The sequence below is a fragment of the Numenius arquata genome, chromosome 4, assembly GCF_964106895.1.
Source record: "Numenius arquata chromosome 4, bNumArq3.hap1.1, whole genome shotgun sequence".
Classification (NCBI taxonomy): Eukaryota; Metazoa; Chordata; class Aves; order Charadriiformes; family Scolopacidae; genus Numenius; species Numenius arquata.
Genome location: NC_133579.1, coordinates 2,309,529 through 2,335,130, shown reverse-complemented (window position 1 = coordinate 2,335,130; position 25,602 = coordinate 2,309,529). Strand labels below are relative to the sequence as shown.

The 25,602-nt window shown below is 41.3% G+C and overlaps 1 protein-coding gene across 1 annotated transcript; it reads left to right on the top strand.

Annotated features, from left to right (window-relative positions):
- The first annotated feature begins 460 nt into the window (after positions 1–460).
- Positions 461–25,286, top strand: PI15 (peptidase inhibitor 15). The gene is made up of 5 exons (XM_074146777.1): positions 461–733; positions 21,135–21,253; positions 21,545–21,677; positions 21,835–21,950; positions 25,151–25,286. Exons 1-5 carry the CDS (start codon positions 461–463, stop codon positions 25,284–25,286), a joined length of 777 nt encoding a protein of 258 aa, XP_074002878.1.
- The last annotated feature ends 316 nt before the right edge of the window (positions 25,287–25,602 follow it).

Below are 25,602 nucleotides of genomic sequence, written 5' to 3'. Positions count from 1 at the left end.
CATGCATATAGGATAGGCATAGCCTGGGATGTATTTTTCATTTTCAGTGGAAAGCATTCCCTGAGGTTTCTTGCAGCCTCCCATTTAAGATTTATGGTGTGGTTTATGGACTGAGCTGGTGTGATAGCACTGTCACTATTTCAGGAATCCTACTAGCTCTCATCATGTAATTCATGGGATAATGGTATTTCATTTGGTGTGTTTGTAGCAAGAACATATCACTGAATGATAATATGGTAATCGAAAATTGCTCAGTACATGTTCTCACTGGATTGTTCTTATGATTGAGCTGAGAGACAGAAATCATATTTCTGGTCACAGCCTACCAGCTCACTTTGCCTTGCTACCGGGATGTACAGAATCACATCTTTGACATCTTCTCTTCTACAGATCTGTTCTCTACTGCCCTGACTTAAAGCAGAGCACCTCTGTGGCCCATCTTTCTCCTTTGGCCCCAAAAATGACAGTAATCACTGCAATCAGTTGTGCTTTCCTATTTTCCATTCTCTGTGAAACAAGTGCATTAGTGTTACCCAACTCCACTGACCTACTCCTGTCAGACAATAATTTCACTGACATTGAGACAGCTTTGGCAGCTCATCTGGACTCTGCAAAGATTCCCAAAGCCAGGCGGAAGCGCTACATTTCGCAGAATGACATGATTGCCATTCTTGATTATCATAATCAAGTCAGAGGCAAAGTCTTCCCACCTGCTTCCAACATGGAATATATGGTAAGTGAACTTTGTTTATTTCAGAGTAAAACAAACCCTAAGTCAGTGATTTCATTTTCTTAAACAAATTGTGAGGGTTCAGTTGACAAATGATTTTTAACTATTATTGCTTACTAAAACGTTCTTTCCTTTTTTTTTTTTTTTTTAAGTTGCATTAACTTAAGCAAGCAAAAGCTAAATACTGGGCTCTGAACCTTTTACTTGTCCTGTTGAAATTTTGATTTCTGTGAGTAGCCCCGATGAAGCTTCTGGGACCCAAGTAAATGAAGTTGTGAGCTAAGTGCTTCCTGGCCTGAGGAACAGTATGTGGTCACAGCATGTGATCCCATGTGTTTAAAGTGCTAATTGTTAATAGTCCCATTGCTTTTGTGGGGTACACTGAAAGCCATCACCCTGATGGATGCAAAAAGGGAGCCAGTGACCATTTCTGATTTCTTTCACATGTAATACTTTCAGAGACGATGTGGTAAAACTGCGTTTGCAAAGTCATTCATCTGATGCACTGTGTTTTACTTACTGCATATTGTTGGTGTGCACCTAATACTTTTATTTTTCCATCAAATACAATGCTGCTTTTAAACGTTTCTCTAGTATATAGGATTTCCATGTGCTCACAGTGTTATGTTTGTGGCAGGCACCTTTCCCCCTTATTGGCAGATACTCATTATGTGAATTATCTGTTCCTGCAGGTATGATAAAGTTATTCATTCACTGTGATTTCATACTTGGCACTACTGCCCTAAGCAGCGTGTTTGCTGTTCTGTGTTCCAGCTCTGAATGCATGCACGCTGTGGAGCTCTAATTTTAAACATAGGTTGGGCAGGCAAAATTTTTTTTTTACCTATTAATTAAGGCATTCACACTGTTTTGAAAGCACAGACAAGTTGTGTCAGCACCATAATATGTGCTTAAAGTCACAGAGTTCCTCATATGACAACAGACGGTTAACAGGTTTGGGAAACAGGACACCAGCAGCTGGACATAAAAAGGGAATAACAGTAATAACAACTCCTCCTTTTTAGCAGCTAATGACTAACAGTTTGGACATCTTTCTATCACAGATGTTACCTAAATCTGGATTTGATAATATAAGCTGCCTAGCACATCCCAGCAGCACCTCGAATTGCTGAACGCACTCGAAACATTGCAGGGTGAAGACCTGTTGTCATACCACAAGCTTCAGAAGTTTGAAGTTTGGTTAAGTGGAAAGGTCAGAGACAGAAAAAACAGAGAGGTCAGAAGTCAAGCTCAGTCATCATTTTCATCGCTGTGCTCTCCACTGACGTCTCCTTTGATTCTGCATAAATAAACTTTGTTGTAATGTCTGAGGGAATGGCAGCCTACCATGCCCTTCCTTGGCTTGTGTGTTTTAGAAATGTGCTCCTGCAGTTTGCTTAAGTGAAGCCAGCACCCCGTCAGATTCCCAAGAGATTCCTAAGTGCAGTGTTCTTAGCCTGTTCCTTAAAAAATCCTTCAAGAGAGAAAGTAAGCTTCCTTGATTAAATCTATTTTAATGTACTCGTATGCATAATCTGCCAAGATTTTACCTATATAGGTTGGGTGGTCCGCTGCAGCTTTGCTCTGTGATGGTGTTGTGCAAGGCTTGATAAAAAATTAAGACTGAAGCTCTGATCTTTACAGCTTACATCCTATTCTTTTCCTTGTCCTTCTCACTATTGCTTTTACCAGTACCAACCAGTCATGAGTACCATTCAGCCTTCCAGTCCCGAAAGGGGCTCCAGGAGAGATGGGGAGGGACTCTGGATCAGGGAGGGGAGCCATAGGATGAGGGGGAATGGTTTAAACTGAAAGAGGGGAGATTTAGATTAGATACTAGAAAGAAATTCTTTGCGCTGTGAGGGTGGTGAGACCCTGGCCCAGGTTGCCCAGAGAAGCTGTGGCTGCCCCATCCCTGGAGGGGTTCAAGGCCAGGCTGGATGGGGCTTTGAGCAACCTGGTCTGATGGGAGGTGTCCCTGCCCATGGAAGGGGGTTGGAACTGGGTGATCTTTAAGCTCCCTCCCAACTCTAACCATTCTATGATTCTATGATAAGATGTACTTGTGTTCCCATCAGTAGTCTCAAGGGCAAGGTCTGAGGTTTTCTTTCGCAATTGGTTTCCCAGTCTCAAAGTACTTTGTGACTTCACGCCGCAGAATTCAGAGCAGCACCTCAAGCCAAGTAGGTAATGATCCAAAGTGCAGCTTGAACTTGGATCCCCAAGGGGCAGCCAACCTCTTTGCCACCATTTCTCTTTCAGAATTTAGTCTGTGTGTCCTATGTAACTTTACGAACAAAAAGAAGCCCAGTGAGCAACATCCCCCACAGCTTACTCTGCCATCTGCTTTGTAGCCATGGTAGCATCTATTTAACTTTTTACCTCTGTGGCTACAGAAAGGTTTTGGTAGGGAGGTCTTGAAGATGACATGGTGCTGTAAAGCCAAACTGGGACTGGGGACCTCTGTATCAGTAGTGTCCATTTGAGTTGGCTTAGTCCATTCTTTGGTCTCTGTATAGTTTCAGTGTATGGAAAAGTGCAGTGGTAGTGATGAAAATGGCCTTTCCCTTTTCCCCTTTCCCCTAAGAATGGCTAAAGAAGATGTCACATGGTAGAAAGCTGGAATTACTAACAGATACAGTAAATTGTGGAAATCTCTTGTAACTGTGTTGAAGTAGAGAAGGACTAAGCAGTTTGGAAGTACAAGATTCTCATCTTTTGTCTGCCCACAGTCATACTAAATTGTGTTTTGTTCTTTTTTTCCTATTTCTGTTAGTGTCCTGTCCACCGCAGTTAGGGACTCTGTTCTTCTCATGAGCTGCTGTATCACATTCTCGCTTCTGTGTAGTTCCATTTGCTTTTTTCTTCTCCACTGGTAAGAACTCAGGGTTTAGCTGTATGGATTGGTTCTTGTGACTCCAGTTCTCTAGACTCAACCTTTTTTGGGCTTTTGTCCTTGACACATTCTGTTCCTTCCCCTGATTGCAGTCTACTTCTCACATATTCAATGGGGGTCAAAAGCAAGGATGGGAGGCGTTGTTCTATTACCAATACCCAGCAAAAGAAACAAGCGTGTCTTTTGCCCATCAGACTTTGAGTAATCTCCTCTTGGATATTAACATCTTATGAGTCAGGCTTTAAAGTAGTTCTCCTTTTTGGTTCTGGTTCTGGTATCCCTCATGTCTTTAGTGGGAAGTTTTTCTGCAAGTACAAGTCTAGAGTCAGGGCGTATGTGAAGGAAAGTGAAAGAGAAACAACTTTCAGGCCTACAATGCAGAAGTAATAACCTCTTTTTTTCTAAATTTGTTCTTCTTATGATATCCTTCATTCTCCTTCATCCTAAGACTGCTGTTCTCCAGTCTTTGCTCATGCTCTAAAAGCTGATGCTGTGCCGGCAGAAAGAAAGATGAGACCATCCTTTTGACCTGGCAAAGGTTGAAAATCATCCACTTGGTTTTGCGTACTTCTTCTGGAGAAATCAGAGACCTTCCATAAAATTCATGATGCAGAAGAAGTGAGGTATAGTATTGCCTGCACCTCTCTAGTGTGAGTGGTACGTAAATCTGCAAATCCAAAAGAAGTCTTTGAACAAGCAAATCCCTTTCTCTGAATGCTAATTCTGTTCTTTAGAGGCCTGTGTTGCCTTTTTGGAACATCTCAGCTCCTTGGTAGGCCGGTAAAGATTTGCAATGTGTTGCCAGCTGAAATTTGAGTCTCATAAAACATGTTGTTTAGTATGTGTCGGTACTATCTTTAGGCTCTCAAAATATTCATTATAGAAATACCGGTTCCTATGAGAATCAAATGTTATTTTTACCTTCCCTACGATCATCCCCTCTTGAGGCCATTTTCATGCAAATCCATATGGCCTTTGTTGTGGCAAAACCTGGTTGAGCAGGTGCTTACATACAGGCATGCTCTTTACAGTTTCGCATGCACTGAGCAGAAGTGATAACTCTGATAGAGCTGGGTCCTAATGAGAATGGAATGCTGTCCTCTATGGTACTCCCATAGGCAAAGTGGGAAAAAGTTGTTTTAGTTAAGAGTACTCTAAGGTGATCTGACTAACTAGTTAAAGAGCCATCACAAAAGACAAGCTGTGAGTAGGCTCTGCAAGGATGGCTCTGCATCCAGCTCTGGAGTCTTCAGCACAGGAAGGACATGGACCTGTTGGAATGGGTCCAGAGGAGGCCACAAAGATGCTCAGAGGGCTGGAGCCTGTCTCCTATGAAGACAGGCTGAGAGAGTTGGGGTTGTTCAGCAAGGAGAAGAGAAGGCTCCGGGGAGACCTTAGAGCCCCTTCCAGTCCCTAAAAGGGCTCCAGGAGAGATGGGGAGGGACTCTGGATCAGGGAGGGGAGCCATAGGATGAGGGGTAATGGTTTTAAACTGAAAGAGGGGAGATTTAGATGAGATCTGAGGAAGAAATTCTTTGCTGTGAGGGTGGTGAGGCACTGGCCCAGGTTGCCCAGAGAAGCTGTGGCTGCCCCATCCCTGGAGGGGTTCAAGGCCAGGCTGGATGGGGCTTTGAGCAACCTGGTCTGGTGGGAGGTGTCCCTGCCCATGGCAGGAGGCTTGGAACTGGATGACCTTTAAGGTCCCTTCCAACCCAAACCATTCTATGATTCTATGACTCTATGAATCCTGAGCCCAGTACTGATTAACATAGTCATTAATAGACTGACAGTAGCATGTCTGAAGTATAATAGATGGGGCAGGATTGTACACTTAAAAACAAGAAGCTGAATGTTTGTGGAATGCTGTGTGAAGATTTTAAGAGCAGAAAAATGCTCTAGATAAAATCGAGCCTGCTTAGGTATGTTCTGATGTAGTTTCCATTCCTTTTTGTTCAGCGGTTCCACAAATGGACTTTTATAGTTGGGAAAATCTGCTGCACATTGAACATTTCACTTTGTAGGACTCAAAATAGTAAAAGGTTCTCAGACTTGCCTGAAACTAGTTAGTTTAGATACCTCGGAGTTATTTCATGGCAACATAAAGATAGTTTCTTATGAGCTGGTGGCAGAGGAGCTGAAAGGGAATGGAGAATTTGAGCCTATTCATTTCAAGTAAATCCACATGAAAGACTGTGATAAAATGGAGAAAAGAAATGAACTGTTGTTCTAAAATGAAAGTAATTGTGTTCCAAAAGAAGCTCCTGTAGTCCTATGAGGGAGTCCATGTGAGTCATGGGGGAAGTCTGTGGCCCTGGAATGACCCTCTTTGCTGAGGTGATGAATTTGGAGACTTTGCTTCCTGTCCACAAAGATCCTCAGATAACTTACAAAGTCAGGTCAGAGAAGCAAGAAAATAGACCACTTAGTGGTCACAAATGTAAATAACTGCATTGTTTTTTCATTCCTAAATTTGAAAGTCTTGATAAAATTTTCTTTCTGTCAAGGTGATCTTAAAAACGCTCTATGAATCTGCAGTAGGTGATCAGTAAGACAAAATGAAAAAGAAACCTACTTCAAGTTTTCCAAAGTCCTATTTAATACCCAAAGCCTTTTATATGGATGTGCAAAAAAGGAGTTAATTTGGGTTTCTATCCAATTCAAAAGCATTTCTGATAAATAAGCTCCTCAACTTGTTTACCTATTTTTTTGCTGTTGTCAGTGTGGTTTCTTACAAACCATTCTAAATCTTAGAGGACATTTTGTTCTTGAGTTGTTTGCCCTGGCTCATCTACATGGTCCCACTGAAATCATCCATGTCTGAGTAAGGATTGCAGGGTTAGTTCCTTCAAGATTTATGTCTAATGAGTTGGATGGGATCTCTTAATTCATATAGTTTATCCCTGCCCTGTTACAGGACTTCCTTCTGCATTAAATACATATGGTTTTCATCTTGTCTTCTTCTGAACACATATAGTGATGCTGTCTCAGTCACATCTCTTGGCAAATATTTTACCTTAGGAATAGAAATGATTTCCAAATGTCTAACCTAAATATTTCCCTCCAAAAGTCAGATAATTAATGTTTATATACACTTTTTAACTGCCTAGTAGAATTTATCTCTGTTTTTATTTCAGACATTATCCTTCACATCTTTACTGGTAGTTTTCTTGGCATTAAGATGCATGCATGTATATAATGTTTCCTTAATTTCCACGTGCATGTCTTACAAATTACAGTTGTGCTCCATTTACACCTCTTTTGGTAAATAAGTGAACAGCACCCTTGGATGTCAAAGCAGATTGGGCCCATCATTTTAACTGTGCACGTGTAAAGACACAAGTGCCATAATGCAATGGAGAATTTACTCTAGAAGTTACTTTTTCCACCTAACAGCCCCATTCCCGTAAATCCTATATATACGTTGAAGGTTGAAATAAAGTAATCAGATGGAGAGTCAGGGCACAAAGATCTTAATCTGCTTTTTATCATGACAGAGCATAAAGTAAATCATAGAATCATAGAATTTTCTAGGTTGGAAGGGACCCTCAATATCATGTAGATCACCATGAATCTCAGTATCTAAGACCCCAGCCTTCTGGGAGGAGAGATATCAAGGGGTTTGGAGCTTTCCCAGTGTAGTCTACCCATCCCAGTTTGCTGTGGCTTTTAGCCTGCTCTGTGCTGAGAATTCACAGGTGAGGTGAGAACAGATAAGAAGGGATGTGGTGGTGAAATGTGTTCACTGGCTCCAGTTTCTCCCTCCCACAACTTGTGTTTCTGTTCAGCCAACTCAGTGTGTCCTCCAGCCTGCTGCCAAAACCCAGCACCAGCAGTGTCTGGAGAACATGGGCTAGTGAATTCTGGAATATCAATCCTCTCAGAAAATGAGAAGAAAACAGAAAGAACCGATGTGGTTTACAGGGTTACAGTTAGGAGTGCCTGTCCGCACGACAGCTTTGAAAGGAAGCAGTGATTTTACAGCATACTCAGCCTTTTTCTACAGTGGAGGTAAAACATCACAACTGGCAGTAAGCTGAAAGAAAGCGAGCGTAGATGGAGCTTATCTTCTGCTAATTTTGGCACAATAGAGTTACCCAGCTCACTTTTGCCTCACAGGTGAGTTTATCCACTTATCTGTTTTACTGTGAGGGTGGTGAGACCCTGGCCCAGGTTGCCCAGAGAAGCTGTGGCTGCCCCATCCCTGGAGGGGTTCAAGGCCAGGCTGGATGGGGCTTGGAGCAACCTGGTCTGGTGGGAGGTGTCCCTGCCCAGGGCAGGGGGTTGGAACTGGATGATCTTTAAGGTCCCTTCCAACCCGAACCATTCTATGATTCTATTTCCTGCTGCACCGTTGTCAATAATGCAACACTGTTCTACTCGTTGGCCATCAGTGAGATACAGGATACTGCTCATTTTTCCAGCAGAGTTTCACCTACAGAAGGCGAGGAACTCTCATTCACTCCCAGTAGCTAAACTGGTGTTCATCTAAGGTCAAATCAAAGTGGATGCTTAGCTATAAGAAGTGCAAAAGCCATCAGTTCTGTTCAGAGTGAATGACAGAGGACTTTTTTCCTGGAAAGCTCTCCTTGAAAAATCTGAAGAACTTCCCCCAAAACACTATTGTTGATAAATATTGTGATAAAGAATGACTGTGTTAAAATTACTTTGGTATTAGAGCTCCATTCCAATGTTTTATGCATGAGAATTTTAAAACATCCATCTCGATGGTGTTTTAGAAGAGAACATTTACATTATTTAAATTTAGTATTAGTAGAAGGCCTTCTAGGAGTTTAAGCAAACAAAAAACAACCTAGTAAAGCCTCAGATAGAAAAGCAGCCTGCCCAGAGCCCTCAGAATTAGACATTCCTTTATTATTAAATTTAGCACCTCTTGAACTTCTTGGCTAAAAACAGAGACAGGGCATTTTTCACAAGAATCTGCATCCAAAGTACACAGGATTTCATTTCATACATGAATGGAGATGATAGTAACCTTAAGCCTCTCAACATTTTTATCCTCTTTCTGTACCTGAAAAGAAAATCTGAAAAGAATAGTCTATCCAGGTCTGTGGAAATGTGTATCCTAAAGACAGCAAAAGATGGAAACCTCAGGATAACCACTTGTTTGCTTTTTGTACACAGAATATTGTCTTCTGCCCAGGCATCTCCATGTATTAATACACCCGCAGGTGCATGGGATGGGGTTTGAGGTCTATTTTAACTCAACTGAGAATGAGCTGGTCTCTATCTGCACTGCCATATCTGTTAAACTCTATCAAGAGAAAGAATCTTAAACTGAGCTTTCTTCTTTTGAGAATAAAGAACTATTGTTCTTATTCTTTATCCCACAGAAAGAAGAAGTTGCTCTGTGTTTTCTTTTGTGTCGTGCTGCCATATCTTTCAGCTAGAGCTACTGATAAGTATTTTCTTTGAAAACTTTTAAAGAAATTAAGGACATTTTTTGTTTTAATGAAAACTTCAGTGGTTAGTAACAAAAATAGTAAAAAATGTGGATTTCTTTTCCATATAGAAGAGAAACAAAACACCACAAAAGAAATACATTTTTCATTCACATTTTGTGGTTTTGAGAAAAGGCAATTTGTTCTGCTCATATTTAAAAAGATAGAGGTCAGACACCTTCGTCTCCACACTTATGACCAATTGTCAGGGTGACATGGAGCTAGACAAAGTTTGGTCCTTTCTGTTACCACTTCTGAGATAAGCTCTTGCCAATTAAAATAGGCCTTGCAGTAGGTTAGGAAAGCACTGAGTATTTTAAGATATGTAGCTCTGATATTTAACTTTTCCAAAAGCTAAACAAATAATAGCATATCAGGGAAGCTTATTGTTATTAAATCTGACAGCCTACCAATTTTCTTTGTTACTTATTGTTTAAAAGTCTGGTGCCAAACATGAAAAGAAATGTGGACAACCTTTAGAAGAAAAAAACTGACCGTTAGCAGTGGTCAAGCTTCAAATCATAGAATCATAGAATCATAGAATCATAGAATCATAGAATGGTTTGGGTTGGAAGGGACGTTCAAGACCATCCAGTTCCAACCCCCCTGCCCTGGGCAGGGACACCTCCCACCAGACCAGGTTGCTCAAAGCCCCATCCAGCCTGGCCTTGAACCCCTCCAGGGATGGGGCAGCCACAGCTTCTCTGGGCAACCTGTTCCAGGGTCTCACCACCCTCACAACAAAGAATTTCTTCCTGAGACCTCACCTAAATCTCCCCTCTTTCAATTTAAAACCATAACCCCTCATCCTATTGCTCCACTCCCTGACCAGCAGTCCCACCCCATCTCTCCTGTAGGCCCCCTTCAGGAACAAATGATAGGAGTTTGAATTTGGACCAGATAGACACCCAGGAATATAAACTTCTGTATAAAATATAGACTTGAATTTTCATAAGAAAAGAATTTCTGGCAATGAGGTTTCTTGGACATCTGTCTGGTGATACCCTGATTACTATAAGAGAGGCCTTCTAATACTGAGCCCTTCAGAAGTATGAATCAGAGGTTTGGAGGTTTGGCTATATGAGAGCAAATTGACTATAAAACATCTCACATTTTTTCTTTGAGTTGCAATGGAGTATTGGACAAGCAGCTTGACGTATTAACCCTCTATTTATTTGCAGAAGAATGAAGTGCAGAACTGTGATTCCCACCAAGATTTTTTTTTCTCTAGAGGGTGGACTTGGGAAATTTTCTATGTAAACTTTCTAATTAGTACCTAATGCTTTTAGGAAAGGGCTTGCACATGTGGTAGGCACCGATTACAGTATGCACAGTAAAATTTCTAACAGGTGGCAGTTGAGAGCAAAAAGTATTCATATTCTTAGAGAGAGAGAGACAGCCTAGAGTCCAAATGATCTCAGAGCCCAAGTAAATATATACAGTTTGCCAAATCTGTCTATAAATTCCAATGAGCTCATATGTTTTCATCACACAGTATGTATTGAAAAAAAGCGAAGGCAAAGAGAGGAGGCTCTTTCAGTCACTCTGCTGAAAAAGCATGCGGGCAGAAGGGCTGGTGGCTTGTTTTGTTAAGCTTTGGGCCAGGTTTGGGGTAGCAGACGTGGTGGGGGGTCCTAAAGAAAGTCTCTGCACCTGAAAATGCTACAGGTTTGACTATAGAAAAGAGAAGGGGAGAAGGTGTGGAAGGGTCCCTCCTGTGCCCTTCAGGCTGCTGTGGAGTCTCTGAGACAGGGCCACCGCACAGGCAAGTGGTAGGTGGCAGAATGACCCAGGCGGACAAGACCTGCAGGTTGGAGGGCAGCAGCCTGCATCTGCCAAACCCCTCTGGGACCTGCACTAGCAGCTGTGGAGTGCAGCTGCACAGATGGGCTGGAGATGTCGGATTTCATCCCTTGGCTTCCCAAAGCTTTTCTCGCAGGAAGAATTGAGGTTTTCTTCTTTCCTGCTTGCTACCGTTCTGGAATTAAGAGGTTCTGATATTCACCTGGGCAAAAAAGCAGGAGCACGGGGCTAACGGGGAATAAAATTAGAAGTCTGAGGTAGAAAAGTTAGGTTTTTGAGTGATCACTGCTAAAAGAAGGTCCTATTGGGCACCTTTCTGAGGTGCATAGGAGCCACTGTGGATTTGTTTGTGCCAAATAAGAATCTGAAGACACTAATAGGAGTCCACAGTAAACTTATATTAATGACAAGTAAGATGCCAAAAATGATGAACAAATTGCCACTTTCTATTACGGCAAAGTGTGACAGCGCTGGCATGCAACCGTATTCAAATTGCGTATCCCAACATTTCATTTGCAACCTCATCACGTAACTGCAGTTGTGGAAAGAAGCTGTTGAAGAGGACTGTCCCACTGTACTAGGAACTGGTGAGGTCCCACCTCGAGTGCTTTGCCCAGTTTTGGACCCCTCACAACAAGAAAGGCATTGAGGGGCTGGAGCGTGTCCAGAGAAGGGCAACGGAGCTGGTGAGGGGTCTGGAGCACAAGTCTTGTGAGGAGCGGCTGAGGGAGCTGGGGGTGTTCAGCCTGGAGAAAAGGAGGCTGAGGGGAGACCTTCTCGCTCTCTACAACTCCCTGAAAGGAGGGTGTAGCCAGGGGGGGTTGGTCTCTTCTCCCAAGGAACAGGCGATGGGACAAGAGGAAATGGCCTCAAGTTGCTCCAGGGGAGGTTCAGATTGGATATTAGGAACAATTTTTATGGGGAAAGGGTTATTGCACATTGGAATGGGCTGCCCAGGGCAGTGGTGGAGTCTCCATCCCTGGAGGTATTTAAAAGCCGGGCAGACATAGTGCTTAGAGACATGGTTTAGTGATGGTTTTTGTCAGTGTTGGGTTGATGGTTGGACTCGATGATCTGAAAGGTTCCTTCCAACCCAGGCAATTCTATGATTCTATGATTAAAACAACGTATTTCACCTTTTTGCTTTGGATTTGTGCTCAAACCTATACCTGATGCTGTCACTCTGGCTGTGCAGTTGATGGCAACCAGCTGAGGGGCCAGTAACACTGCAGCTGTGGTGGCATTACGGGCAGCAGCCCTTGCCTGATGGGCACTCAAGGAATTCCTACAAGGGTGGTGAGGGACTAGGATGTGTATGTTTTGCTTAAAGTACTTGTTTTGCCACTGAGAAATATGCAGAATATTATCCTAGCTGATATGTCATATTGAAAAAAAAAACCCCTCAGTAAAGTGCCGAGGGCTGCTGCTGGTATTTAATATTCAGAGCAGTGCCGTGCTGGGGTTCTCTTGTTCCCTCGTGCAAGCGAGGGGGGCTTCCTTTCTTCTGGCAATAAAACGGAGCCAGGAAGGATTAAGAGTTATGATGGCAAAAGAACGGAAGCACAGTTCTGTATTGCTTGAATGCTTTAAAATGATGATTAGCAGGCCCAGGTGAAAATCACATCTTTCTAGATTCCCCTGTTAGCCCATCTCTCCTAGCTGGCAGTCTCAGGGAAGGAGTTCTCCTACTTCTCCCTTTTTTTTTCATGTTTTCTTTGTGACAATGAGGGCTGTAAAGTTAAATGCTTCTAAGAACATCCAGTTTGCACACAGATATCCACATAGAATGAGGAAGGTATTAATACAGCGTATCACTGTGTATTTTGCTCACTTTGTATTTACATCACAAATTCTTTCTACCTGTTACCATTCATAAACACTTGCAGAGAAGAGGAGGGTTCATTGCCATTTGCTTCCCTACGGATGTATCTTTCGCATACACCAAGACATGCATAAAGATATGACAACACTAAGTCAGATATTTTCTTTTGTCACTGGAAATCCGGACTCTGAACTTCAGGGAAGGTATCTAAAAACAGACTAATTTTTGTCTCTGAAAATCAGGAAATCAGGGGAAAAAAAAAAAAGTTAAAAATATTTCAGCTTTCTCATGGAAAAGCATCCTTGGCTAAATGGTCATCCCCATTGTAATGATACTTTTCCATTCTCCACGTATTGCATAATGAAGAACTAGACTATGAAAGGATTAGGTTGATTTTTTTTTCTCACTCCCCATAGTTGCCAGGAATCATGGATCTTACTTTTCTCTTCTTCCAAGCTCTGAACTTTAAGAATAACTTACAAAGGGGTGCCATTCCAGGTGACCATATTGATCATTCCTTCTCAGGTGTGACATCTTGAGTGGGGACAAATAAAACGTTAGTTTTCAATTTACCTTCTCAGCTCTAAAGATATTACTGTTTTATGTATCTGTTTTACTTGGGGGCTATTCTACTGCTTGAATCAGTCCTTTTTTTCTACCTGTAAGAAAGCTGAAATAAATATTTCATCTGCATGTACTTTATTTTTACTTTTGAAGTTGTGAATTATCAGAAAAAGACAATGTAACATCACTCTTAAGGAAAGTAAATGAAGTAAAGTGTTGACAGATCATACTGATGACATTGTAAGCAGCCACTTATTGCTTTCCGTGGGAAAAAAAAACCAGTAACCACAGCACGTTTTGCAGATTTTATCAATCAGATTATAAATCCAAGGATAGGTATCAGCAAAACGGAAAATGAAAATTATGAATTGTCATTCTTTTTTTCTTTGACAATGTGTTGAAGAGATGTAATAGAAATGGATGGTCATTTCAATATTTATAAAGCAGCCAGATTATTTTTCCATTTTAAAATTATGAAATGTTGAAATTCTGATTATTTTTCAAATAGAGCGGAGATATCCTCTTGCAGAAATGGGAGAAAAGACATTAACATTTTCTGCTATACATAAAAGCAATTTAGGAATATAACATTTTTACACTTCCAGGGGGAGGGATTGTCTGTTTTTAGGAAAAGTATCCATCACAGATCTATGTAAAGTTCCAAGACATTTGTCCTTTCCTTTCTTGACTTACTTAGTGATACTTTGGATGCTCTATACCACCCCAGAACTCATTTACATCACTCAAAATATGAGAGCAAGCCTTGACGGAGTAAGGAAACCTTCTCTCTCCTGCCCTTTTACAAAATGTTTAAAATGTTCTCTCCAAAGCAATGAGAAACATCAAGGCATATGATCAAGAAACTAACGTAATAATCATACATGGCCCCTTTTATGATGGAGCTTTTCCTCCTGTTTAGCAAATTATGGAATTAGTGTTCATTAAATTCACCTATATTCTACATCATGCTTCTAGCTCTTCCATCCATGGAAAAATCTCTCAGAAAATGACCTGACATAGCCTTTTCTCCAGGTGTCAGCCTCCTTCAGATGGCCAAGCTGAGCTCTAAGAGACACGGATTGCTTCCTAGAACCCTGTGGACTGCAAACTGACATCTCACAAAGTCAGCTTGAAACTCGGTGTTTTAGTACTGGTTCCAGGCAGAAATGTTGTGGTGGCTGTGTCTGAACTGTCCTACTGAGTCAGGTCAATTTAAGGAAAAAACAAAGTCATGTGGTAAGCTTCACTGATATTCACTGACTTGGGGCTGTTGGTGGCCGAGAAGTTAAACATGAGAAGATAACGTGTGCTCACAGCCAAGAAAGCCAACCCCATCCTGGGTTGCATCAAAAGCAGCATGACCAGCAGGGCAAGGGGGGGGGATTCTGCCCCTCTGCTCTGCTCTGGTGAGACCCCACCTGGAGCACTGTGTCCAGCTCTGAAGTCCTCAGCACAGGAAGGACATGGACCTACTGGAATGGGTCCAGAGGAGGCCATGAAGATGCTCAGAGGGCTGGAGCACCTCTGCTGTGAGACAGGCTGAGAGAGTTGGGGTTGTTCAGCCGGGAGAAGAGAAGGCTCTGAGGAGACCTTAGAGACCTTTCCAGTCCCTAAAAGGGCTCCAGGAGAGATGGGGAGGGACTCTTGATCAGGGAGGGGAGCCATAGGATGAGGGGTAATGGTTTTAAACTGAAAGAGGGGAGATTTAGATTAGATCTGAGGAAGAAATTCTTTGCTGTGAGGGTGGCGAGACACTGGAACAGGTTGCCCAGAGAAGCTGTGGCTGCCCCATCCCTGGAGGGGTTCACGGCCAGGCTGGATGGGGCTTTGAGCAACCTGGTCTGGTGGGAGGTGTCCCTGCCCATGGCAGGGGGTTGGAACTGGATGACCTTTAAGTTCCCTTCCAACCCAAACTATTCAATGATTGTGTAATTCTATGATATCCAGAGGTCCTGAATGAGACTGTACACAAGAAAAAGATTTAATTTCCTATCCTTTGTGTAATTACACAGTACAAATATTATTAAGACAGACTAGATGGTTTCCAACCTGTTGTGCAATGAAAGTGAGAGACGCTCCATGAAAAGAGAAGGTCCTCAAGGAGGGTCTGACATGACTATATACACCTCCTGCTTTAAGAAAGGTGCAGGTCCCAAATGACATGGTTCCTTAATGACATCAAAATCCCAGGGCCTGATGTTTCATTAGCGCTAACAAAGGTCTCCAGACCCTGAGAACCCTGCTTTGAATCCCTGCTCTGTTTTAGTCAGTGTAATTTAACCATGACTTCACATATCCGTCATCCACAGATGTTCTCAGCAAGGTTTGCACATTCAAGCTGGCTGTGCCAATAGATGTTGCAGTAGGGCACTTAAAACTAGGAATATGAAACTTTTTACTTTTCAAATAAAATTACCACCGGGTAAATACATCCAGAGTAGAACTATGTTTGCAGCAATACAGCAGTCCTTTAAAAAGTTTGCAGCGAGAACAAGTGATTGTGATTAAGACAGCATTTTGTAGTTAGTTTTGCATACACTTGTTCAATGTTTTCTACTTACAGGTAAAGCAACGAGGTTGCTGTCTGAAGTACCTTGTTGCTTTTCAGCTTTATCTCCTCTTCTGCAACAGGGTTTACCCCTTAAGACATGTGTTGAGCAGGGTGTCAAAAGAAAGCTATTGGTGTTGGGAGTACAATTCTAACTGTAATGAGAATGAGCAGAAGAACTCTGTTTCTAAATTCAAATTGTGGTTAAAAATGGGTATGTACACCATTCCTCAAATTAAAGCATAGCTGTCAGTGTAGGGAGGGAACTGCCAATTATTGTGGACAGATCTTTGTAATGTTGTAGTGGCTTCTCTTCTTTTTCTTCATCATAATGTGTATTCAGCTTCACCATCATTTTAATACCTACGAGGATATTTGTGACCAGAACCTCCTGTCCAATAAAGCTGTTCCAACAAAGAACAAAACGGCAACCCCATCCCTTCTACATACAAATTATCTAAGAACAACTGAGAGACAGCTATAGAAAGAGCTACAGAAAGGGACCCACAACATTAAAAGGTTTCCTTTGGGAAAGGAAGCTCACGTTTGGGGCTTTGGGAAATTTAATTCAACATTAGAGAGATTTTGTTTTACACTCCGTTGCTTGTTATACATTATGGGAATAAAAGAATTCATTTTACTATTTGTTTACGGACTGAAACAAACAAAAAACCCTGATCTTGGGTGGATGGCCTCACTGGCAAAATTCCTGCTGACTTCATTAATGTTAAGATTTTAGTCCTAACTCTCAAGAAGCACGTGCTGTGTGAGTGCAGAGGACACCCCAGAGCTGCCTCAGAAAGCCTCATAAAGTGGTCTCTGGTGCTGAAACTCCCCACGTAGAAGCACTACCCTGTTCCCTCTCTTCAGTCCACTTGACAATTTTTAAGCGAAGTGTAGTTTTGAAGTGTAGTTTTGCAGGGAGCAGTGCAGAAAGCAGAGTCAGACGACTTTCTAGGAAAATAGTCTTTGGCTGAGGAAAGAAAAATAAATTGGCCAAAGGGTGTTCACTTCAAGTTGCCAGTGGAAGTGCGGTGAGATGCTTTAACTCCATCGCAGCTCAGTTAGACGCAGTTGAGGAGTGGGGAGGGTTTCCATGTTGGACCAAATCAGTGATCTAGAGAGCCTGGGGGGGGACATATTTATTTTGGGTGGAAGAAAGGTGACTGCTTCCCCAGCTGCTAACGAGATAGCAAATGAAGATTTGCTATCGCCAGGGAGAGAATGAGCATAGTTTGGCACTGGGAGTTTGCACGATTAACATTTGAGGATGAGTCACCTCCTCAGATCTTGACCCACTGAGTATGCAAATCTTTCTCCGTTTTCCCTTTTGCAATTCTGTGTTCATGTCAGGCAGCTTTCTCTAATGTTTAATAGAAATACTGGACTGGCCATCATTTCAGAGTTTATAATTTTGTTTATTGCAGTGTTTTTTTAAACTCTTTGCTAGTTACCTTGAGCTTTTTAATTTCTCCTTGTACAGAAACTGCCCCTCCGGCTTTCAAGTTATTTGGGTTTCTCTTTCTAGGATATGTTTTCTATTTCTTTATATATTACTTGTCTGTGTACAACAGTGAAGCCTCATGGGGTGAAAAACCTAAATGTCTTTTCCCTCTTCTTTTACATGCCCAAAACATGGGACTGAACTGGGATACAAAATAGTCCAAGTGTGGACTCAGGATCAGGCTTCTTTTGAAAGGGGTGAACTATCAGTACAGTCTCTTTGAGTTTAGATTTTAGGTCATTATGAGATAATAATTTTTGTGCTTCAGCCTATATTAATTATTTGCCTTTTCTTGTGGAGGTGATCTAGAGCTACTCCCAGAGGGTCTGAGACCACCTTTTCTTCTAGGAAATTAAAATAAAATAAAGAAAGTGAAGCACTTCATCCTCTCCCATGAAATACAAATTATTTAAATAGCAGGAGGGGACTCTATAAGAGGTTTTCACCAGCCTGCTAATGAAGGAAATTAAAAGATGTTGCATTTGCTCCCCTCCCCTTTTTTCTTATTCAGTGGTTTCTTTCTTTCTCTTTTCTTTCTCTTTCTTTCTTTCTTTCTTTCTTTCTTTCTTTCTTTCTTTCTTTCTTTCTTTCTTCCTTTCTTTCTTTCTTCCTTCCTTCCTTCCTTTCTTTCTTTCTTTCTTTCTTTCTTTCTTTCTTTCTTTCTTTCATTCTTTCTTTCTCTTTCTTTCTTTCTTTCTTTCTTTCCTTCTTTCTTTCTTTCTTTCTTCTTCTTATGTTTACAAAACGTTTCCTATGTCCAGAGAGTCATCAAGAGTGAGTAGACAAGGGAAAGCAGACTGTACTGTATATCACGGTAAAGCTTACTTGCCAAAACCACAACTTTTTAACTGAATTTGAAACAACCCCCTAAAACTTTACCAATCAAATGCTGCAGATGATTCCTGAGGACTAGAAAATGAGGCTGCGGAGAAATGAAAGTGGACTAGCAACATTCTCACCATCCAAGGCAAGGGCCATGCCTACTTGAGAGAGGGCATTAATAGCAAAAACCTGATCCAGTCTTCACATTTCTTTCAAACACTTAACATCCTATTTTGCAAGGCAATTTAGTACGTGAAAATATGCTGGGTAGAAATCAGGAGCTTGGTGCTATTTGTGCAAATACAGTGTACGTTTAGATTATTGTGGGCCTGCAGCCAGGTCACTTGGGAGCAAGCACGCAAAGCCTCATGCTCGGCCTCCTTGGCAGGGAGGGCTCGTGCCAGAAACATGATTAATCCCAGCGAAGGAGGGTGTTTATGGGGTGTCACAGTCCTGGCGGAGCTGCCCCTCATGGCTCCACACCAGGCAGCTGTGTTTGGACCCCGGCACTGGATCCCTTGGCTCCTCCATTCCCCTGGGCCTGGGCAGGTTCCAAAGGCCAGCTGCGGCCCCGCGCTCAGGCACACTTCCTGGGCCCAAAGATATCAGGCCCACCTATTTTTCCTATCTATTTATTATCTACCTATTTAACAGCAGGTACTTCTATGCTTGTGCCTGCTGTTGCCCCACCTTTAAACCTTCTTTTTGGGGACCATTCATATACCACAGAGATTATAAAAGAGAGATGGTGAGGAACTCTTGATCAGGGAGGGGAGTGATAGGACAAGGGGGAATGGTTTTGAACTGACAGAGGGGAGATTGAGATGAGACTTTAGGAATAAATTCTTTGCTGTGAGGGTGGTGAGAGCCTGGCCCAGGTTGCCCAGAGAAGCTGTGGCTGCCCCATCCCTGGAGGGGTTCAAGGCCAGGCTGGATGGGGCTTTGAGCAACCTGGTCTGGTGGGAGGTGTCCCTGCCCAGGGCAGGGGGTGGGACTGGATGATCTTGAAGGTCCCTTTCAACCCAAACCTTTCTATGGTTCTATGATTCTATGATGATTCTATGATTCTATGATAAGAGCTATTTATATGCTGGCCACATTCAGTTGATTGACTTAATGTCAGAGACAGAAAGCAGAACAAATGTCTGTACACAGTTTTCTCCCTCTTGGGCCTTAGAGTGTTTCCTGGGTTTGAGCTGGTGCCATAGCAGCCCCACGTCCCCTCTCTTGTACCCTAGTGCTCCAGTTTAGCCTTCTCTTCCTGAGTTATAGTCTTATCTCTAACTCCTCCTAGAAACTCCATTTTTCAGAGCTGAAGTCAAAGTATTTCCTGGCTTGAAGACCATTCCTTCTTAGCATGTTCTTCCTAACACTTCTCTGTTTTGTCCTTTTACTGGCAACTTGCTTTGACTTGGTTCTGGGACCTTTTAGGAAGAAGTGTAAACTAAATCTGCTCCGCTTTAAGCACCATTCATCTTACTTTCCATAAGGTGCTCCCACTTGAATGGAAGATCATTTGCATTAATGGTTCATACTGATCTCTGTCACACTTCTTCAGCTTTAATCCAGAGGTACCTTGCTCACTCCATAGTAGCAAAAGCTTGGTTCATTGATATGGCAATTTCATACAATTTACTAAATTTTGTCCTTTTCACTTAGAGAAATTTCACAAACTGCCAGAGAGAGTCAGGGCATGAATTACTGTCCTAGTCCGTGATCTTTGGTCAGTCTGTTCACTCTGCAGGTTTGAGAAATTGAAACTATGAATTCAGTGTTAGAAATCATTATTAGCTCATAAAACAGAAAATATTTGTGATGTGGGCCACCTTATCCTTTGACAAGTTTATTTCTGACTTTGCCTGTTATTTCATACCACACTCAGAGAGCCTACTCTTTGTTTCACAGCCACTCAAGGTTTATGAGTTTCGGTTTGTCTTTAAAAAGCTGCAAAGGGCTGGGTAGGCAATTTTACCGCATGCTGTTCCTGCCTTTCTACTTGCAGTTCACTAAAACCGTCCTGCACCAAAACACTCCACTTGGGATATTCAAAATGCACTTCTAATTCTAGGATCTAGAGCCTATTTGGGTATCACTCAAATACGAAGATATGCTGGGATTTGTGTGTACTTATAACAGTGAGAGATTCTTTATCTCCAGCGGTGCAGTACGTTCTATTGCTGTTATCTCTGCTATTGCTGAGACAATATTTGCTGTGAAGAAAACAGTGGAGTTAGAAATCAAGCATGTGAGAAGGAAAAACATGTAAAGGAGACAGTGTTTAAGTCCACTTGTCATGTTTCTACCATTGGAGGAGAACTTAAGAAGTCAAATTGTCTCTTACAGAGCTGTTGTCTTTTTTTATTCCAGGCAGGGAGTAACGTCAGCTCCCATGCAGGATAAAATGATGGAGCTCATACCACACCTGGAAACTATCTATAGGCTTAGTCTTTGTGGAATCCCTTTTCTTGACCTTGTGGCCTCAAATATGAAAAGCTGCCACACACACTCTCTCTGGCTATAGATACTCCTAAGATCTTATTTCAAATGTGTTGGGGTTTTGTGGAGTATGTAATATCTGCACTGGATTGTTCTTCCCTGTCTGCCTCTCCTTCTCTTTAACTTCCATCTGAGTCCCATCCAACGTTTCACTCCTGTCCACACATGGATCTCATCAACACAGAAGGGAAAACGGCAGGAGAATGCCTGCTCAGGGAAGGGCTTTTCCAGAAAAAAGGGAGAGATCTGAATACTTGGCTTCCTCTGATGATGTGGATGGGATTTCTGTCCAGTGATAGGGCAAATCCTGCTAGATCCTGTACGTGTTGCCCCACAGTTTTCTGAATTGAAGAGCTCTCTACCTAGTTTACAGATCTGATGTGTTATGATAGCTTATTTGTGACTCAAGATACTTGCTTCTTGTGTTCTTGCATTGTGATCACTATTTGTTTTTTCTGTTTCTACTGCTAAAGATATTTTATTTTGTCAGGTTTGGGATGAAACTCTTGCCAAATCTGCAGAGGCTTGGGCTGCTACGTGCATTTGGGACCACGGACCTTCATACTTACTGAGATTCTTGGGCCAGAACCTGTCTGTAAGAACTGGGAGGTAGGCAGACACCCTAAAAAACAATTATTTTGTCAGCCTTCAAACAGCTTTTGAGATCTAGATCTTAGACTGATGCAAGTGTCATCTAGAATTCTAGAACTGATATCCAGGATTGATATCCATCTATGTTCGTTTGGCTTAAGAGTATTATTGCTTAATACTGTGCCCCTAGTGATGTGTGGAGAAATGTGTATTTAAGTGACTTGCATCAGAGGGATTAACAGCAGAAAGTTCCAAAATATGTAAATCTGAAATGACATGTATTTCTTTCTGTCTTTTAAACAAACCCAGGTATCGATCTATTCTCCAGCTGGTAAAGCCGTGGTATGATGAGGTGAAGGATTATGCTTTCCCTTATCCTCAGGACTGCAACCCCAGGTGCCCCATGCGATGTTATGGACCCATGTGCACCCATTACACACAGGTTATATAAATTACATTCTTCTATTCCATACCTACCGTCCAAAGCTGGACTTTTCTGTGATGTATTTATAGCTCTCTCTCAAATAAATGTGTGTGTATATATATATATATATATTTCTTTTCAATTTGGACTTCACCAATAATAAATATTTATTCAGATGGTTTGGGCCACTTCCAATCGTATAGGCTGCGCCATCCACACATGCCACAATATGAACGTCTGGGGATCTGTTTGGCGACGAGCTGTTTACTTGGTATGCAACTATGCGCCAAAGTGAGTTGCTTTTTTTTTTTAATATTGTTTATTTTTATTCTTCATGCATGTTTTGCTCCTCTCGTAGCACTGCTTACTGCTTTTTCTGCAGCTTGACTTCTATTTGTGCTTTTTTTCTGTGGGCTGCTCCTTCATTCTAACTTTACATCTGAACATACAGCAAATGCATGACGTTGGTCTACAAGGAAGAAAATGAAATAACTTCGTGTGTACGGAACAAAACCAAATGCTCGTTTTCTGTTATTGTTGTTATTATTATTAAAATTCTTTTTATCTTCCTCCTCTGTGCAGTCTGCACTTTACTTCCAATTCCTTATTTCTTCACTCTTTTATATATAGCTATGGTAAGCTAGATTTCCTCAGATAGGTTCCAGGTTCCTTTGAGCAACCTGGTCCAGTGGGATGTGTCCCCTGCCCATGGCAGGGGCATTGGAACTTGGTGATCCTTAAGGTCCCTTCCAACTCTAACCATTCTATGATTGTAGGTAAGCAATTCCACTGTAGCTCAGGTCCTTCATTTGCTGTAAACAAACATTGTTGCCCACGAGATACCTTTACTTGTGAGCATGCTGCATAATGGCATCCATAGTATAGGTTTCCTGCAAAATCCATCTACTCAATGTCTACAAATCTCATCTTGCCTCAGTATTAAGGTCCTCCAAAGCATAGGCCATAGACACTCACAGGGGGCCCCAAGTCAGGGTGCTGTGCAGAAATCTGTGTTAGGTTGAAATGAAGAAATTAATTTTCTCCCAGTATTTCCTAGATATCATTCCAAGCTTACATCTGGGTGCAGAGCGAATCAATAAAGTGTGGCTCGGGGAGAGCTTTGATTTGAGGTCTGGTTTGGACGAGTGCTTCAAAAGCAGCATGGACCGTGTAAATGGCTGGTTTCTCTGACTGTATAATATTAGGCAAAAGCCATAGATCTGTACAGGAATGTAAGTATAATTAATTGAGCATGTTTTCCATAAACTCCCAGTGGCACGGGTCCATTTGTGGTAAAGAATATGCAAGAATATGTCATTATTCCAGCTGTTACATGAGTAAAAGAATTTTTAAAAATTTTACAGCTTAAAAAAAGATAGGATTTAGTAAGAAAACTTGGAAAAAACTTTGGAAATCAAGATTTGTCTTTAATATCTACTTATGCCTTCTGTCTTTAATACCTACCAGAGAACAGTGGTAAGAAATGAACGTGAGGGGTATCAGGCAGCAAAATCTGTACCTGACTTTTAGCTCCACAACATGGACTAGGTGAAATAAATTTTTTTTTAATATATCTCCATTTGAAAAAAAAAATAATTAAAATTTACAACCTTCCTAACATACATCTCTCATGTTTGTATACAGGAAAAGAATGGTTGTATGCATTAGGCATTATTGAAAACTGATGCATTGTTTATATATGCATTTTATATTTTCTCAGTCAAAAAATCCCACTGTTCTCAAAAAGCAAACCAAAGCCCAGGGTTACAAGCTGCTTTGGATGAGATTTTGAGTAGATGTTTGATTCATAGGTAGTGGAACTGGGATTTTCACATCTACTTCTTGCACAGGCACAAAAAGGATATTGAGTGGTCTTCTCTGGCTTAAGTTTGTTATTCCTAAGAATTAATTAAGTTGAGTTAAGGACATTGGGCTTGTAACATTTGGCACGCATGCAGAATGCATGTCGATAAAAGCCGTGTCTTTCTGAGTAACCAGCACATCAGAAACTCCTCTGAAGAAGAAGGGGTTGAATATAACAGCCCCAATTTGAATTATTAATATTGGAATTTGGGAAAGATTTAGGATTTAGAACTCAGTAATTTTCACTGATGCCATGCTGTAATGCCAAAAATGCCTATGCTTCCGAAATAATGAAAAAACCAAAAGATTAAGGAGGATAATTACAAAGTTTAGAAAGACCCTGTACCTGGTTATCTGACAGACTGCCACAAATCAGCCATAAGCTGCATAGCAAATAAAGCAGAAATCAGCTTTCAGAAAACTCTTTCTGGATTTCCATATCTGTTATCAAACTAAATATATTTCCTGAGCACTCAGTCTGCTGTACCCATTTGGAAGAGAAGTAGGAATGAGCAAATTATTTGAGAGATTCCTACTTTCTTCCAAGGCACAACCCAGACCAGGGCTTTTGATCCAATATTATTGGCTGGGAGGTGGGGGATGAGAAAATTTTTCATAAATACTTGCATTACTCACTGCTATACCACGTCACATGCAAACTGGAGGAAAGTTCTCTGCTCAGTGAGACATAACATTTAAATAAAAAATCTAATTTTAACTTACTTTCTGCCTACATCATGAGTGTTACATGAATCTCTAAAAGCCTGGGGTTTATATAAGCACCTAAAAGTCTGGATGCGTTTTTCAGATGTTCCCTGATCTTTCAGAGTTACCTCTTTTCACATGATCACTATCCAGACTTGTAGCCCTTTCCCCTGGGCTCTGTTATGCAGCTCCATTCACCAGATGGGAGCCCTCCTTCTTCTCCCATTAACACCTATGAAACCCCTACAGATGCCCAAATATAGTTCTTTTTAATACATTACTGGTGCAAATAGTTTCATATTTCCATGAATTCAGCCTCACAGCTTCACAATGCGGACCCAGGGCAGTGCAACCCGAGGACAAGATTTTGCTCAGTTCATTTTTCCACTTTCCAAAACCTAGCTTTTAAGATAACAGCCAGACAAAAAAAACAATTGCTCAAGAAACACCTTGCACCAATGCTTATATTCCTAATTTCTCATAAATATAGCCCTCCAGTAAAAAATGCTCTGTCCCAGGCTTGGAGAGTCAAAAATCACTTGGCTGTAGCAAAACAAGAGGACTGGGACTTCACCACAGACACTAAAGGATATGGAAGGGACCACGGGCCTGGGGCAACGTGGTCATTCTCCTGCTGGTTTTTGGGAATCAGTAGATCAATGTTTGTCAGTAACCTACAGGAATATATATTTTTTAATATATTTTTGTACTGTTAGGTTAATGTTTGGTCTCTATGATCTTATGATTCCTTCCAACCTAGACGATCCTATGATTCTGTGATCAATGTATGTTTTCAGTAACAGGGCAGTTTTAGGGTATCCCTGAAGACATTAACATTAATGTCTCAAAACAAGTATGATCTAATGATTTTCTTTCTTCCTCTCTGAAATTACTAAGCATTCTTTTTCCTTTTATATTTCCAGGGGGAATTGGATTGGAGAAGCGCCATATAAAGTAGGAGTCCCATGTTCTGCTTGTCCTCCAAGCTATGGAGGTTCTTGTACTGACAATCTTTGTTTCCCAGGAGTAACATCAAACTACTTATACTGGTTTAAATAAGTTAAGGTTTACATTATTATTTTTTTTTTTAAAAGGATGAGTATCAAGAAGCTTGTATATTGATGTTTGCACATATTATATATAGAGAGATATTGTAATAATACTCTGATGTTTTCTTTTTATATGCTTTTGTATAATTAGCTTTCAAAGTATAGTATAATTTGGTTTTAACACTTTGGAATTTAAGTCTCACATTAACCCCTTTAGATTAACATTTTATTAACAGAGAACAAATGAATTTTCACCTTAGCAAGTGTAGCTTCCTGAAGATTAGGTTCTGTTAAAAGCACATTAAAATATAAAATATGGCTTTCTT

Excerpts from the sequence above, each read along its gene's own strand:
- PI15 (XM_074146777.1), top strand. The coding sequence starts at position 461 with ATGACAGTAATCACTGCAATCAGTTGTGCTTTCCTATTTTCCATTCTC. Across the intron at positions 734-21,134 it reads CTTCCAACATGGAATATATG|GTTTGGGATGAAACTCTTGC; the intron begins GTAAGTGAACTT and ends TTATTTTGTCAG. Across the intron at positions 21,951-25,150 it reads GTATGCAACTATGCGCCAAA|GGGGAATTGGATTGGAGAAG; the intron begins GTGAGTTGCTTT and ends TTATATTTCCAG.